This window comes from Dunckerocampus dactyliophorus, chromosome 19, assembly GCF_027744805.1.
Source record: "Dunckerocampus dactyliophorus isolate RoL2022-P2 chromosome 19, RoL_Ddac_1.1, whole genome shotgun sequence".
NCBI lineage: Eukaryota > Metazoa > Chordata > Actinopteri > Syngnathiformes > Syngnathidae > Dunckerocampus > Dunckerocampus dactyliophorus.
This window is the reverse complement of record NC_072837.1, coordinates 2,565,756-2,583,465: the sequence shown is the minus strand read 5'-3', so window position 1 is coordinate 2,583,465 and position 17,710 is coordinate 2,565,756. Positions and strand designations below refer to the sequence as shown.

At 40.8% G+C, this 17,710-nt stretch overlaps 2 protein-coding genes across 10 annotated transcripts in view; one reads left to right on the top strand and one right to left on the bottom strand.

Moving 5' to 3' along the window:
* The window catches only part of sash1a (SAM and SH3 domain containing 1a), a 216,139-nt gene extending 199,480 nt beyond the window's left edge, over window positions 1–16,659 (bottom strand). For 3 of the 9 annotated variants that reach the window (XM_054761701.1, XM_054761705.1, XM_054761702.1), the window contains exons 1-2: window positions 16,501–16,659; window positions 16,100–16,136 (exon numbers count right to left, since the gene is read on the bottom strand). The gene's annotated coding sequence lies outside the window, so the exon portion shown is untranslated. The remainder of the gene's footprint in view (window positions 1–16,099; window positions 16,137–16,500) is intronic. The other 6 variants (XM_054761707.1, XM_054761709.1, XM_054761706.1 and 3 more) reach the window with 3 other exon arrangements.
* LOC129172625 (homeodomain-interacting protein kinase 3-like) lies at window positions 4,674–5,927 on the top strand. Its single transcript, XM_054762577.1, has 2 exons — window positions 4,674–4,695; window positions 4,774–5,927. Exons 1-2 carry the CDS (start codon window positions 4,674–4,676, stop codon window positions 5,925–5,927), a joined length of 1,176 nt encoding a protein of 391 aa, XP_054618552.1.
* Window positions 16,660–17,710: the final 1,051 nt, after the last annotated feature.

The window sequence follows — 17,710 nt, the reverse complement described above, 5'->3', positions numbered from 1 at the left end:
GGGGGGAGAGAGAGAACGAAGCATCCGTGGAATACAAACGATAGACTGTAATTCAAGAAAATACTGTAAATCTAATTTGATGAGATGTAGATAAAAATCTGATTTCTCTAGTCAGAAAAGAGCACGTCAGGAATAAAAGCAAAATCCCAAAGCATTAACAAACAAACCATGTTGTTTACGTTTGTTCCTTGCTTTGAAACCCCCACACCACCCGTGCTAATGCTACGCACTCACTTGTCAGATTAAGGCTCATTTATTCCCAGCGGGGTCTTCAATTAGCCATGATTAACACCCCCAACTCCCCACCCCACCGTGGGATTTCTGTTTGAAGAGAAACTGGATGTGTCAAGATTAAGAAGACGACACAAGACAGTAGTTATTGTACATCCACCTGGGCGGCACTAACTAACTCATTAAAACCAACGCCGAAAAGTGTGCCAAGTGACAGTCAGCGTGATTATAATGACATGTGATTAGTATGCATGCATTAGTTTGTACTCGTGCTGCTTCTGCAGAGTACGGCTCATGACCAATGCATTGCTTTTATTTCAAAACAAAAGCTTTCAGTAAACACGCCACACGTCTGCATCCACTGATTACGGGGGAAAGTGTCAATTTTAACTCAAGCGTTTTTATTTTTTAAAACAGGAGCTTCCAAAGTGCAGCATGGGGGCTGTTTATTTATTGGCCCGCGGCACAGTCTAAATATATAATTTACCATGAAAACTAAAAATGAAAAATAAAAAAAACCTGCAAAAATGGAAGAATCAGCAGTCATTTTACAAGAATAAAGTCAAAATAGTAAATTACATAAATTAGAATACAATGAGAATATATCTTAATATTATGAGGGGGAAAAATATATATATATATATATATATATATATATTTTAGTAGCATAAAGTTTAAATATTAAAGAAAAAAGTTTATGAGGAAAACAATGAATAAATATGGAATTTTTGGAAAATTAGGTTGCTATGCTGGAGGGTCAAATCTAAATATTATGGGAATAAAGTCATAATTACAAGAACATCACCACAAGAACTATTTCAAGTCATCAAAAAGTTGAAATAGTTTTTTTTTTGGGGGGGGGGGAGGAAGAATAAACAAGAGCAGAAATTGTAGCTGTTATTTTATTTAAATGGGAGAAAAAAAGTCACAATTTCACAAAAATAAATTCAAAATATGAGGAATAATGAATAATGAATAATAATAAAAAGACATGAGAATGAACTTCGGTCTTTTCTTCTTTTCCTCATAATTCCAAATATTTCAAGTTTCTTCTTAAATAATCTTCATAGATGTTCTTTCCATCATATGCTGCCTTTATTCCTGTAATATTTTGACTTTATTCCCACACTAGTATAACTTTCTCCCCAACCTAGTTTTCCAAAAAATGACAACTTTAATTTTGTCGTTTGTTTTTCATAATATTGTAGCGTATATCGAGTCAACTATCAATTCCACACAACTGGCTGAAGCATAAATCGACAGATTGATCAATTATTATCGTCAATGTTCCAATTAACACGTGTGTTCAATGAACTTCCAAGTCTCCTACGGCCGCCAGGTGTGTAGGCTACAGAGGCAAATAGCCGTTGGTCTAATTGGTGCAGGGTCAAAAACCACTGGTTGCGCCATGCATGGTTGCTGTGAAACTATATTAAAGCGCTATTACAACATTGGTTCCGTTGCTGCTGTGTTGTGCAATATACTTGTTAACCTGTAACCATGTGGTCAAAGAGAGTTACATTGTCCTTTCCACTTTCTCATGCACTCCAAATTATTAGTTTAAAAAAAAAAACAACAAGTTATATACAGTGAAATCGGTTGTCAAATTTAAAAAATGACTCCAATTATTGCCTGCTTCTAATTACACTCCGTGCTGTAAGTGCTTTGTGCTGCAAGTAAATAATAATTAGCGCATGCACATGTCCACTGCTTGTTTGTCACCAATTGTGTGATACGTTAATAAAAACACGCCTTTTTTGTCAGATGGGGCTTGAGTATGAACTGAACTAACACAGAAGAGCTCTACTAAGTAGCCCTAATCTTTGCAGAGCAGGTAATCAATTTAGACAGGGTAAGAGTCCAGTAGATGGAAGACGACACCACCACATATGGGACACAGTTACTTGGAGCAACATGGCTGACACATTTCCATTGGCATAAGCAGGAACAATCAGGTACCATTGCCAGCACACGTAGTAGTACACAGTGACGCACATGCAGGAGGGAGCCGAGCTTAACCTCCACCCATGTTTTTTCCCCAGGTTGTACACCACAACGCCACCCGTTCATCACACAGTCATGCTCAGTGAGGATTTCACGCTCCAAAAACCAAACCAGGCAGGCCCTGAAATGAAATCCTCCTGTGCAGGTGCTTAATCAAAAGGACAACTCAAAAAAAAAAAAAAAAAAAACAAGTAGTAGGACATTTTACAGCGAAATGACCTCACGGCCACCAGTGGAGACTTCATCTATGTCTCCTGATGCCCCCCCCCCAAACAGCCTGTACACATAAAGATAGAACACACATCCGTATAAGGCAGGGTTGTCCAAACTTGTTCCACCGAGGGCAACACACTGAAAAAAATAAAAAGGATGCAAGGGCCACTTTGTAAACTTGTATTGGAAACACACATTTCAAGACAAAAAGTGCATCTCCGCTATGTGATGCAGGTGGAAAAAGTGTATTAGTATGAACTTCAGTCTCAGCTCTTTTCTCAATTTTTGCTGTTTTTTCTTAAATAAGCTTTGTAAATGTTCCTTTTGTGCTATTAGGACTTTATTCCCATATTATAAACTTCCCCCCAACCTAATTTTACAAAAATTAAATATTTTGTTTTGTTTGTTCATTTTTTTTTAAATAAATTATTGAAACTCTAGGCTACTGAAATGAAATCTTTCCTCATATTATTACAAATTTATTCACATAAAATTGCAACTTTTCCTCAATATTATGGTCTTTTCTTAAAATATTTAAACTTTACGCTACAAGAATGATTAAAATGACTACATTTCTCTCAATATTTTGACTTTATGCTCGTTAAAGTACTGCTGATATTTCCATTTTTGTTGTCGTTTGTTGAGCTTTAGAATGTGTCATGGGCCAATAAAAAATAAAAATAGAATTTAAAACAGTCGCGGCCCGCAAATGGCCCCCGGACAGCACTTTGGAGGAGAGGTTGCTTCAACAAACCAAAAATGCAGCATTTCATTTCTTATTGATCAATTAAATGGAGACAGGATTGTGATCTAAATTTAATTAATGCCAATAAAATATGTCCAATGGAATTGAGCATTTTCTACAAAGTCATTTAACAACAGACAGTCAGAACAAGGGTCCTTCACATGCAGGTAGTGCTATGTAATGTTTTTAAAAAAGCAACATAATATATGAACTTTCCAAGTAACTAGAGTCTACATTCATCAACGAGCCAACCACACCCTTGGAAATGGAGCCACATTATTGATTAAGCATCAGCGCTATACATCATCAACCTCGCGCTCCTTACATATTTCACAGCCCGTGCATATCGACGATTATAAATCAAACTTCTACGTAAACGCGGCTAACAAGCCTAAATTTGGATCATTTGTGCTCCATCGCAAAAAGATGATTACAACAAATACCAAAGTCTTGACTGAATGCAGCACTTTGTGTTCCTTGTTTTGGTATTGATTTGCAAAAAGGCAACACCGTTGATCCATGAAGGCGTCACGGAGGCATACATTAAAGCCATTCGTGCCAATTAGAGTGACGCATGTCTGAGCGGTCGCTGCTTGCAGAGTCTGCAGCGACACACTTGGATGGAGACGAGCGTCGTCGTTTTTCATAGTAATTAGAAAAACATCACATGTTATGTGAGGGGATGGAGCAGGGCAAGTGTTTCAACACTTGCAAAAAAAAACACTAAATGCGGTTTAAAAAGGTCCCATATTACAATTTTAAATGAGTCTCAGAGGTAGTGGATTGGAAGTGTGTTGGACAAAAGGGTTGTCTTGATGCTGGAACTTAGACCCTGTGGGGAACATGTTTTCATGCTAAAAGCTAGTGCTAACATACGGTTTTTAGGCCAGGGGTTCTCCAATAGTCACAACCTGGGATCCACCTTTTCCAATGGTCATCAAGTGGTGACCCACTTTTAAAGAAGTCATTTACATTTTTTATGACTTTCATTTTTTTCCACTGCCATTTTTTATATGTACTTAATTCCTTCATTTTATTTATATTTATACACTATTCAAGTCAGTCATTTTTCTATTTATTTATTCCTTATTCTTTAGCTTATATTTGTTATACTTTTATTCAAGTCAAATGAAGCAAATGCTACACTACTAACTACACTTCCACTACTTCTCTGAAAAGAAATTACCCGGTATGGCACTACGTTACGGTAGTCATCCCACATTGGTTTCCCTGATTCGAACCATAGTGCTGTGAGCTGAACGGACCTCGACCGCAATGCTCTAGTAGAAAAAAAAAAAAAAAAAAAAATTGAATCCGCGTCCCTTAGCGGCTTTAATGCCTTTCATGTCTTTGAGTGACAAAGAAAACAAATCAGCTTTGGGCTGTTTCAGCAAGCTCTATAATCTGACCACAAAATATTTATTTGGTAATATTTTAATGCCGTCTGAAAACAAAATGGATCTGAAAAGTGAGCACCAGCATGGCAGTGAATAAGACCTGTGGTAAGTCGGTGTCCTAAAACGTGCTGAATGTTTTATGTTTTGCAAACTAAACAATGACTTCCCGTTGCCTTCAAACAGATACTTTACAGATTTATGTAGGGAGCATTCTTGGCCACTGCTACGAAGTTGTAGACTTGCTTGCCGAGGGCAGTTTTGGACCGGTGGCCAAATGCTGCAACACAGAAACGGGCGAGATGGTGGCCATCAGAGTCAGTAAGAAGCATTCAGAAGTCATGCACCAGGCAAGGGAGGAAATCGCCATCCTGAAACGACTCCAATGTCTGGATCCAGACCAATGCCATATTGTGCGCTGGAATGACTTCTTCTTTGACAAGCACCTCATCTGCTTGAACTTTGAACTCCTTGACCAGAACTTGAGGATCTTCCAACAAGAGCGGAAGCTCGAGACTCTTTCCATCGGGGAAATCAGTCCAGTTTTGTACCAGATGGCCACAGCGCTGCTACATTTGAGCAACGTTGGAATTGTACATACCGATATCAGAACGGAAAACATCATGGTGGTTGACTGCAATCAGCAGCCTTTGACGTTTAAGTTGATTGACTTTGGTTTGGCTAAACTGGTATCTTCTCTAAAACCCGGTGACTACGGACAGACCACGTGTTACAGGGCACCAGAGGTGATGCTGGGGCTCCCCTACAATGAGGGCATTGATATGTGGTCTCTGGGTATTGTAGCGGTCAAGCTCGCCACAGGTCACCATCTTTACCCTGGGGAGACAGACTATGAGGCTTTGTCTTATATCATAGAAACACAGGGCAAGCCATCTGATTCCATGCTGGAGCGTGGCGTACGATCACAGTATTACTTCAAAAGACGGAATAGGTCATCGGGTTGGAAATTTAAGACTCCTAAGGAGATGGGGTCTCCACCCGCAGAAAGCAGAGCCTTAAACCTCAAATCTCTTGAGGAGATGGAGGTGGTTCAGAAATGTGACAACGAGGGTTTGTTTGTAAATCTGGTAACAATGATGCTGCAACTGGATCATGAGCTACGGGTTAAACCTGCAGACTTTCTTCTACATCCTTTTTTTAATCCCAGCCTCACACTGCGTAGTGATGACAAAGAGAACCCATCAGACCCGACTAACTCTTCTGGAAGTGGAGAGATCCAGGTGGAGGAGCAAAAGGAGACAGACATACAAGAACGGTCCAGAGACGGTTGGTTGAAAAGACTCTTCAGGAAGATTCAAGGGGCCTTTAAGACAAATTAAACAATGTGTTCTGTCACGGTTGAGTACCATTCTGATTTCACATGTTCTCTTATTTCCAAGCTTGAGCTCTTAAAGTCCTTGAATATTCAAGTAAAAGAACTCTTAAAACCAAAAGTGCTTGATGGGAGAGTGGAGACAGGGTCTTGAAGGACAATTTAACTGCTGCTAACTATTTGGCAAAGTGCAAAAAAGGAAACGGTTGACAAAGAAGCCGATCTTTACTTATGAGATAAAAACACTTGTGGCCAAGTGCCTTCACTCGTTTGAACGCTAGGCTGTTCTTCAAAAAAGGTGCGTCTCAGAGGCCCCACAATCTCGCCTTGACGCTGCAATTCAGACAGCATAAAAGTGCTTTTGGTAAGCCCTGCTGGAAATGCGCTGTTTTGCGTGTCTGTAGCTTTAATGCCAATGAGCCGTTTGTCCACACATCTCCAACAGAGTGCGTCTCCGTGTCACCCCTCGCTAGGATTGGGTATCGTTTATATTTGAACGGTTTTGGTTCCGATCCGGTCAGGTTCCCAAGGATTTTGGATCATCAAAAGCACGTTCTGTCAAACAAGTGAGGGAGATTTCCCCCACGTTTGGTGCACATGAAGTAGCTTCTGGCAACACGCGACTGTTGCATCATGAAAAAGTTACTTCTGCATAAGAGACGTCTAAACATCCTGGACACTGGAGAAACTACTGAAAAACTATTAACACTTTGTTATACAACTCTTCTACAGCTTAGTTAGAAGCTCAAATGGGCACAAATTGCTGCTCTTCACACATTAGGTGCAACGTAGCTAATGTGTGAGGTGTGTCTTGTCATTCGGCACTAAACTTGGCTTGCGTCGTTTTCCCCACAGGCATAGTCTTATTCTTCACTGTGTTCAATTTGTTGTTCAAACAAGGCATGGAGGTTGGATTTGACCGTGGACCTCAGATCACCTGATTGTGGACCTGTTTCTGGATGAAATGGACTTTGTGCTTCTTAGGAGATGGTTTTCTACGTGGTTATCTGGTTCTAATTGGCTTGTTCCACCATACCGACCCCTAGCAATTTAGTCTCAAAAAGACACGTCACCTTATATTCGGGATCAAGATGAATAAATGCAAACCAACAGGTGGAGGCAAACGACTTCTTCCCGAAGCGAGTCAGAGCTTTTCTTCCTGTCACACATGTGACATGGAGAAATGTTGGGCAAAAACAGAAGTCAGGAAGCCAATAGTGATCAATGAAACGGACACCTGGTCATTTCTGTCTTAGGCAAGGCAATACCGTCTTAATGTCTTACGCATTTCTGTCTTAGGCAAGGGCAATACCGTCACTCCCCACGTTAATTATCGCTGCATCATAGCAAACATCTGGTTTCCACAATGAAGCCATATGCTGCCCCCTTTACGACTCGCCGTTTTCCCAGTTTCTGAAAGATTGTCAATCTGCCTTTGCCTTGGTCTATGTTTCCGTGGTCGTATGACGTATCTCCGTGTGCATCAATGTGCGTAAACAGAGCGCTGGGCTGTTGTTGGCGCTTTCCCCGCTGTCAGCAGAATGACTTGTTTGGCTTGTCTGCAGCCAGCGTATTGCATCCTGCCCCCTTGGAGCTTTTGGTGGACTCAAGGGAGGGTATATAAAAATAGCGATAGTGGTGCAAACATGTTCCGACTGGGGTCAGGATGTCAGTGCCTGGAGCTGTTCTGTTAGCATGAATGAGAAGGAAGCAGCAGCATGTTTCCTCATTGATAAGCCTGCACGCTCCAATGGAATGATTCACGTTTCCTATCGTGTTTTTTGTCGTCACATCGCAGTGGTTTGTTGAACTTAAAAGATTTGATATGAAACTTCGGATTCCGATATGACTACAATGACCCATATCCCCATCCTGCTAGCTAAGCTCCATCCGCGGTCGACCGTTGGACCCTCAATCGCCCCGTGTGGTTAATTAATCCATCAACCTGAGGCCTTCAGGATCTCTTCCCCCCCCCCCCGTTCACCCTGATGCCCTCTTTCGTGTCTGTCCCCCACTGTGTGATGTGTCAATTCCACAGAAAGACATTGAATCAACTACTAAAAAGGTCCGCGTGACCAAACGTGAAGTAAATAGGACTCATTTTCAGGAGGTTTTGTAGGGAACCAAATTTCATTTTGTAGGAAATCCAAATAAAAAAGGAGATCAATAAGCTTATCTAAGCGTATTCATTTTTTTAAGATTTTGAAAGACAATATTTTGTTTTTAAATAAAAAAAAAAAAAGTTAGCTGATAAACAGTAGCTCAAACAAAGATTTGACCTTTAAAAAAAAAAAAAAAAAACATGAAACGTTATCTCCTTAAGCGACTGAAATGATGTTGGCGTCCGCTTAGCACATCAGCTACAGTATCGGTCTTTACATCGGTGCTTGGCATCAAAACGAGCCAAGGATGGGATGCACTAATCTTGGCATGCGTCTGATACGGTGATGGCGGTGGCAGTGCTATCAAGGAAGCCATCAGTGATTACACGTTTTATCATCAGCCTGATGACAGCTTCTTAATCTTGCCCTACGATCTGATTTATTTGCACCCTGGAGGCTTCCGACGAGTCTTCGTGGATATTGTGACACATGTTCAGAGAAACACGTTTTCCAGCTGAAACTTGGGCCAAAACACACGATTCCACATAGTTAGTGTTTACTGCCTCACTGGATCCAGTCAGAACATTTTTGCGACCCTGATTGGAGTTCAGTGCTCATGCTAATCAGAGCAATTAGGTAACGCGGCACATTTTAATTTATGCAGCCGGGACCGTCACCAAAGCTCATTTGGGGAATTTAGCACAATGATCAATTAAAGATGAGGTACCAGGAAGCTCTCTCAGATGGATAACATCATGATCGCTCCTGGTCCCCAGCACCATTTGCACTATCTATAATAAGGAAGCATTTATGAGAAAGGGAAATGACTGATGTCACTCACAGGAGGTGGTTTAAAAAAAAATAAATTAAATATGTAAAACATGTCCCCTGCATCTTTTGATTTTTCAGGATGCAGCTCTCGGTGAAAGAAATGTGGACACCCCCGATTTAAATGGAACAAATACAATTCAAATGTAGGTCTGCTTCTGGTAATGGTGCACCACTATACAGTATAACCTCCAGCTTTACAGATGTCACCACTATACATATACATACTGTATATACATATACAGTATAACCTACAGCTTTACAGATGTCACCACTATACATATACATGTATACATATATAGTATAACCTACAGCTTTACAGATGTCAGGTGTTCTCTGCAGGCGGTGTTGTGGTGAGAGATGTCATTTTTGTTGTGTTATTACAAAGGAAGCAGAAGAGTGGCACCTTTCTGATCATTGTCGTGGCTGACACACCTGAGGTACTATTTGAGTGGAAGCCACGATCTGAAGAAATATTTACATTTTGTGTCACATGTAGAAATGTAAATGTAGAATATGCGCTGCATTCAGTTAACATCCTGACCTCAGCACAAGCTTGTATGCTCTTAGGATGACGATAACGCACAAACATGCTAGCCTACAGTAGCAAACAAGCACAAGACAAACTTCTGTTGCATTATGTTTAGCCTAGTTATTTAATCCTGTTAGATATTATTACACCTTCTTGACACACACAGTTGCACAACACATACATATGACTGATGGAACAATACTGGAAGACGCAGACACACAAAAGATGTATTGCTGTCATACACACACACACGATTAACTTTCACTTTCTCGAGGGGCAAGGCAACTGCTCTTTATGCTCTGTACACCCATCATGCTGGGCTAACCAAATATACTGCTTTCATTTATTTTAAATACAATTTAAAAATGTTGTGTGATCACTGACTACATCTCCAATAGCAACCCGTACATACCACTGCCCACTTTCACAGCCGTACACAACGTTGCGTCAGCGGCGTGACAGCAGGCACGTGCGTACGAAACCGACAGCTTAAGTGCGCGTGCGACAATTAAAACGGCTGCGTGAGACATATTGCTGGGGGAGGAAGAAATGGGCTAGCGTCGTACCGCCCAGTGACAGCGCACGTTAGATGGCTTTGCATAATAAGAAGCACATCAGGGACAAATTAAGAATACATTAAGCCGAGAGAGAGCCGAGCCCATTGTCTGGGAGAGCAATCAAAGATGATGAACTATATACTTGTACAGTATTTACGTACGTTTGGGGTTCTTCCATGCGTGCAGGCGCTGGCCAACTGTCTTTTATTCCACGCTGCGGATGTGACAAGTGGCGCAGCTTGTCAGGCTAACTGAATGTTAGCTATTTTAATTTATTTTGAAGACTTCCAATGTGTGATTGATCAGCCTCTGCTCCCCCCCCCAGAGGGAAAGGCTGACATTCAGCATGCAGCTCCCCCCTCTGTTTGTTTACTCCGCACGTTTATATTCTTAAAGCAGGGAAAAAGCTGCCAGCCTGTTAAGTGAGCATCACAAAGGATTTCGTGTCCCTTTCTTGGCAAGCCTGTTTTCCTTTCACGAACACGACAGGATTTCATAGCGACGTCAGGACACAGCAAGGTGCCGTTATTGCTGACAGGATGTCATGCATTTGCATGCGCACTTTCAATTTACCCGAGACGTCGCCGCTCATGCAAAAACAGGAAATGCTGACCAAATTCAAGGTCGGGTCATTCACAGCTACAGGTGTGCAAGCCCAACTCCCAGGGGTGTCACGAGACCCCCACCTCACCAGGCCGGGACGATGCACGAGATGGGGGCCACGAGAACAAGATGAGGCGAGATTTGAACATTCTTTTCCAAGTACAAAGAAAAAATACGACTGGACATAAAAGTTTAACCGAGTCACAACACAACCAGGTGTGTTTCTGAAACGTTTGTTGTCCCACACGTTGACACTAAACATTAAAGTCAACTTTGATTTTAGGCCAAATAAACCACCGTTATGATATATAACACCACATCCTGTCCTTAATGTCATCTTTCACTCCCTAAAGTTGCAGAAGTGGCGTTTGCAGCATGAACTTCCTCACAGAGAATTCTGTCAAGTCAGCAATTCCAGCTTGTCGTTGAACGCCAGCTCAGCGTTTGTGTCTTAACTACTCGTCTGTCTTTTCATGTCAGGGCTGGACGGCTGTCCTTTGATAGTTCTACTTTCAACTGTTTATAAATAAAAACAAAACATATTTAAAGACAAATCTGTGTTTTTATTAGTTATTAAAATCCACATTTTAGCTTTTTCGAGTTACATTATGCCTTCTTTGCTGTATTTTCCCCCACTTTTGAGCCATTGCCTTGAAACAGTTCAATGCACTCCAGAAGAACCAGCACGACTAAAAAGGGGCTCAGCCCAACCGCCACACCTTTAAAAAGGGACTGACAAGCACGCGTGAGGAACATTCGAGCAAGATTAGTTGAAGCAAAAATGTCTTCAAGCTTCGTATACATCCTCAGGTCAGGATCAACACTCGTGGTTGAACATGAAACATTGCTGAAGGCTTCAACACCAGTGGACTAAACAAGGAAAACAGCTGCTGATGTTCCCGTAAGAGGAAACGACGCTTAAAAGGAAAATGGACAAAAGGCGACACAGCACAGCTTTACAGATGCCGTTTGTGGTCTGCGGCAGGTTCGCAGTTGGAAGGGCTGCTCGTTCTTTTCCTGAGAAGTCTAAAAAGAGGCATTTTAGTAGTTAAATTGCAACTGCTGGAGGAAATATCTTCACAAAATTAAAATGAACAAAAATAAAATGATGTTGGCAGGCCACACGAAAACACCCAGTAAAGCCCAGACTGATTTTGACGATACGTTACGGTTGGAGGCTAAGCTCACTTTTTCAAGTGGATTTTTATTTATTTTTAAATAAAGCTGCTTCATATTTTAGCGTGGAGGATGCGCTAAAGCCGCTGCAGGCTGGATGAGGAGCGCGGGCACATCCACAAGGGTTTTTGGTCACGAGTACGACGACACACTGGCAACTTTGACAGCGCGAGTCAGCACCCTGAGTGACATCTGCACGCGTTTGTCAGGTCTCATTGAACTGAAGGCAGAAACAAACAGGCGGTTTAGTGGCGTTAGAAAAATAGCTGACAGATGTTTGGGCCTTCTTTAAGCGCGTCTCTTCATGCGATATGTGCCTTGAATCAACCTTGAAAGTGCTTGAACACGCTGGAACAGTTTGTTTACTCAACTGCCAGACGCAAAACTGCTGTAAAAAGATGACTTTAGTGTCTGTAATGCGAGCCTTTCCATGAGGAGCAGCCCAGTGTGGTGTGCCCCCGTCCTTCTGTCTGGGTTGGTGTTGAGGTCATCTTCCCCGCTCAATAATCACGGGGGGGTATTTTAGCCGCTGCGATGAGCAAAAAAAAAACAACAAAAAAACGCAGCGGACGCAAAACGCTCATTCATCACAAGCGCTCCTCAGGAGAGCCCGTCTGGAGCCACAGGCCGTATTCTTTCCAAGACGCTCGTGTCTGGGCTTCGGGGATTTGTGTTATCTGGACGCAAGCAGCCTGCATGTGTGAATGCATGAGGATTCACTCAACTCAGCAGCCTGACTCCGGACGACAACAATGCAACTCCAATGATGAAGGATGTTGAATCAGTCAGGAAATAACATCATCACTTCGTCAAAATGGAAGAACAAGAAACCATTTTTGGCCCATTTCGGCATCTCAAGGACTGTAAATCGGCAACAAATGCAGCTTTTCACACAAGTCCAAATTCTCACTTTCTGTAAAAACAGTTTCTACCAACACGTTTGGCAACCCATTCCAACAAGCTACCTATTTTTCACATAACAAAAATTTTCGTTTAATGCAAAATTCATACTTTTCTGCAAAAACATATCAATTGTTTCTACCACAGCACCTTTTGTAACATCAAACTTGAATAAGTTCAGGACATTCAGGCTACCCGTTTTTCAGACAAAAGTTTTAGTTTTAGGCAAAATTCTCACTTTCTGTAAAAAGCGAATCAATTGTTTCTTCTACCACATTTCTCAACCCGTTCCAACGTCAAACCGTTGAATACGTTCAGGCTACCCGTTTTTCACATGACAAATTTTCGCTTTACGCAAAATTCCCCACTTTTCTCTAAAAACGTGTAACTGCTGCCACATTTCAACCAATTTAAACCATTCCAAAGTCAAAAAGCACAACTCAACCAGGACATTTAGCCTTCCTGGTATATTGTGCTACCATGCTAACATTAGCACAGTAGCCTTTTCTGCCATTTTTGTATTAACATAAGCAGACAGTGTTGCATGCTAATGATAGCATAGTAGCTTTTTTTTTGCTGTTTTTATAAGCATAAACTTAAATAAACGCTTAAGGCTATCATGCTAAGTATTAACATGTTAGCATACTAACATTTACATAACAGTTACATTTTAACCGTTTGAGTAGAAACTTGTATAAAAACAGTGCTATCATGTTAGATGTTAGCACTAGCATGCTAACATTAGCATAGTAGCATTTTTTTCCATAAGTATTAACATATGCAGACACTTGGCGCTGCCATGCTATTCAATGCTTTGCAATCGCTTGCTGTACTATTTTTTAGTTGAGTCCACTTTCCTGTGTCCTAAATACTAAATAAATATTCCACGTTCATTCTGCATTTTGACACTCACGCCTTTCCTTCTCATTTTTGGTTCTCTCTTCATTTTGCTTAAGCATTCACATGCAAGACATTGCCATCATCCAGTTCCAAAATAAAACTATCCAAACCATTTTTACTACACTTATTACTTTATTATAAAAACTATTGATTATGAATTTGAGATGTAGTCAAATGCTCATTCCAACGAATGAAGCAGTCCCTTAAAGTTGCTGAATGAGTTTGGCCTTGAAAAATTCAAGAGCCACGACTTCAACCCCACCGAAACACCTTTAGGATGAACTCATTTTTGATGCGTGGTAAAGAACGCAAGACAAATGCATTTTGTCTCGCCTCCACTTTTCATTCATTTCATTGTTAAACGGGCTGTCGGCTCAGAGCGCTGAAGTTCCTCGTTTATCCGTGCGAGCCACCTCAAAGGCGCTCTTCATTTAGCTCCAATTTGATGCCGCCTCGCATTCTTCATACTTCTAAAACAGATGTAGAATCTATAGAGCACGTGACCGCGCTGTGCAAGTGGAAGACGGGAAAGTGGAGTAAAATCAAATAAATGCAAATGAAGATGCTTCACTGGGGGAAGACTTAATAGGAGCTTACGAGTGACCTACATTTCAAGTAAACTCGCAGGCTACAACGTATCCCTGCAGCAACGCGGGCTTTTCTTTCTTTTTTGTTTTGCTGAAAGCGTCCATTCAAATATCCTTTCCAAATCACACAGTTGCCTTGGAAACGCAAGCAGCTCCCAAGCAGACGTTTAAAAAAATTCCAAAATGAACCTCGTCACAAGGCCTCGCTCAGAAGCACCTCTGCTTTGGCAAAGAGACGCAATGAAGAACTCCCTGGATTGGAGGTGGCGACAAGGCAGGTTTACTTCCATTCAAATATCATCCGAGGAGTGAACGGTACGACTCCAGAGAGCCGCAACTCCAAATGATTGCTTTCACTGCACAATTTCAGCAAAGCAAATATTGCACTAATTGCACCTCTTCTGGCCTCCGTTTGGGCCAAACCGCTAGTTTGCCATCCACATTTGGATCAGTCTACCCGCAGGGAGACAAATTGAACAATGACTAGTTTCCACCCCCCCAGTTGGAATTTTAATAAAAGGGCATGTTGAACAAGATATGAGCTGCCATGCGCCGTTATTTCTTCATTTCTATGCAGCCACAATCATACGCATGGAAAATGACACAGCAAGGCAGTAATAGGAGTTCATTAAACATACCGCTGAGGTTTGCTGTGCTGCCGTGCGTCTGGAAAATGTCTGTCCAACGTAAATGTCGACCCAACAGTTAAAAGAAAATACAATTGTATAGCCAAAAATGATTTTGGAAAAATGAAATCATAATACAAGTTGGAATATTTGAGGAATGGTTTATTTTAATAATCAATTTTACCCCCCCCCAAAAAAAGTTTAAAAAAAATAGTTACCGGTAATAAAAAAATATTTCGCAAATAATGTTACCAGAAAAACAATCTTAAAAATACTTCCATTTTAAAATTGTTACAAAAAAACAACAACTTTAGAATTAAAAAAAATTAACAAGTTTAAAAAAATTGTTTGTACTTATTTTGTTTTAGAATAAATGTTACAAGAAATAATGTAAACTTATAATATATTATTTAAAATTAAAAAAAATAATGTTACCAGGAAAACACTTTACTTTTTTTTTTAAGTTACAATAAATAACTTTTTTTTTAAACCAGGTTTAAAAAGTTTTTTTTAAAATATGTTGTCATTTTTGAGGAATAGTTTATTTTATAATAAATGATACAAGAAAAACAAACTATTGTAAGCATGAATGAATTATGCCAGAGGAGTAGTTTGTCGCGCAGGAAAAGCTTAATTTGGCAGATCGCTGTAAGCACTTTGCTAACGTCCGCGAGGCAGGCCAACTCAATGCTAACCAGTTCCGCGGGCCGGATGAAATTGCAGCACAGGCCAGATTTGGCCCCCGGGCCCGCCTTTGACACGTATGATCTATAGGCTGACCACTTATTCCACGCAGGGTTGCGGACCTTCACAACGCCCGCTTTCAAATTCCGTTGACATTTCACCCACCACACCTAAAATATACTTAAATGGCCCGGGTGGCCGCCCCGTGTGATTGAGCGACGGCGTCTGTCAGGACAAAAAGAGGCTGTCGAAGCGTCGTACACAGCGACAAGCCTCTGAGGTCAACCACGGGCGTATGTACACTATACCAGCCTTAAGCCTCATGGCCGCATCCCACGCCCTTCCACTCTAAATAAAGCTAAGAGCTGCTCTGCTTTTTCATCAACTTAATCTAAGAGTTTCCACACAAAAAAAGATAGAAACAGAAGCTTCATGATGTGGTCTCGGCTGTGGAGATCACATTTCCTAGAAAAAATGCTATACAAACATATAGAAAGGGCATGGAAACATACAGTATATCAAGTGGTTAGGGTGGTGTGGCCTCTCAAGCTGAGTCTAACAATGGGATACGGGACTTTTTCCATTTATTTTTGTTATTAATACACAGCATTGACACTCATAAGCACCTCAATTTGCTGCAGGATATTACACTGTACTGATGCACGTCATGAATGCTGTATTTACCTTGTGGCTCATGATGTCCTGGCTGCACACCACCACACTTCAAAAAAATAAACAGAACATACAGTAAAATATTTACACACCACACCACAAATTAGGTCAATATGTCACAACAACACAACATGATTTATTTCAAAGATTTAAACAACACAAAAGCAACAAAACCAAACCGAGCAGCACTTTCGACAACAAAAACCCTCTATTTACATGCATACGCACGTCAGACGTTAGCTTGGGAGCTAGCCACTAATGCTCCCTTAATCAAGCGACGAACACATTCTTCCCATCTGGATAAAGTTCAGTCACGGTGACGTTCATAAACTTTTCCAGGACACAAACGTCATCGTTTGTAACTATTAGCTGTCAGGAGGGGCGGACAGTACTCGAAACGGCGGCACACGTACCTGTAATGAAGGACATGTTGATTGATGCTGACCGTAACATCAGTTTATGCATGCCGGGGGTGTGAAACTCAAGCCACGGAGGGCCGAGACACTGCAGGTTTTCTTTCCAGGCGTTCAGTTCAGCAGGTGATTTTAATCATCACCTCCTGCAATTTGAGGGATGGAGCTCATCAATGAAATCACCTGCTGGAGAAACTGGAGAGAAAACCTGCAGTGTCTCGGCCCTCCATCGATACGTGTGACGTACGCCGTCCAATGCAAGTTTGTGCTAAATGTAGTTTTTTTTTTATTCTTATATAGAGTGTTTACGTTAACATCTGGTTACAACAACACAACACAACAACTTGTGTTTTATCATGTCCATAAATGGCAATATTAGCATTATTTTGAGTATGGGCGTGTACTTTTAGACTATTAGCAGGTGATATTAGCATTACTATCATCTTTGTCATTATTATTAATTATAAATAATTTATAGTTATTTATATTTGTTATTTTTTACCAGATTATATTTGGAACATGCATTATCAGGTTCTAATTTTATATTATGTATTTTTATCAAGTATTTATACAAGTCTTTTTTTACTAAGTTTACATTATTTAAGTATTGACAGGAGGATTAATAAAAATGTAATAAAAATGTAGAAGTCTACAAACAAAATCACAAATATAAATTCGTTATATTTTTTAACCATATTTTATTTTTAATTGTGATATTTGCAGCATGCATTCATGTAGGTGGTGATTTAATTAATTAAAAATTATTAAATAATTATTTTATGTAATTTTCTGTATTTACTTTTAGTCCACTAAAATGATCAAATCAATCGCATTTCTCTCACAACTTGTGAACAAAAAGTCTAATGAATATCACTTTGTTCTCTCTCTGTGGTGTGGAGTTGCTGCTGTGCATCCATGGTCGTGGTCGTGCATGTTTCCCGTTGCCTTGGCAACAGCCTCACTGCCACGTTGTTCCAGCAGCAGTGCGTACAGCTTGACGGCGGTGCCTGAACCCCCATCACATCGTGTGGATTTGCCGCTCACACTCACAAGGTCAGCTGTTCATGTCCCCTTAAAATGGACTTATTAAGAGCTTTGACTGTTCGGCTGTCCTCCATAACGCAATGGGACATAATTTGGTGTCATTTATTTGTCCTAAATACTAGATTTTACTGTTCAGGACCAACATTACAAACAGCAGAAACGCTTG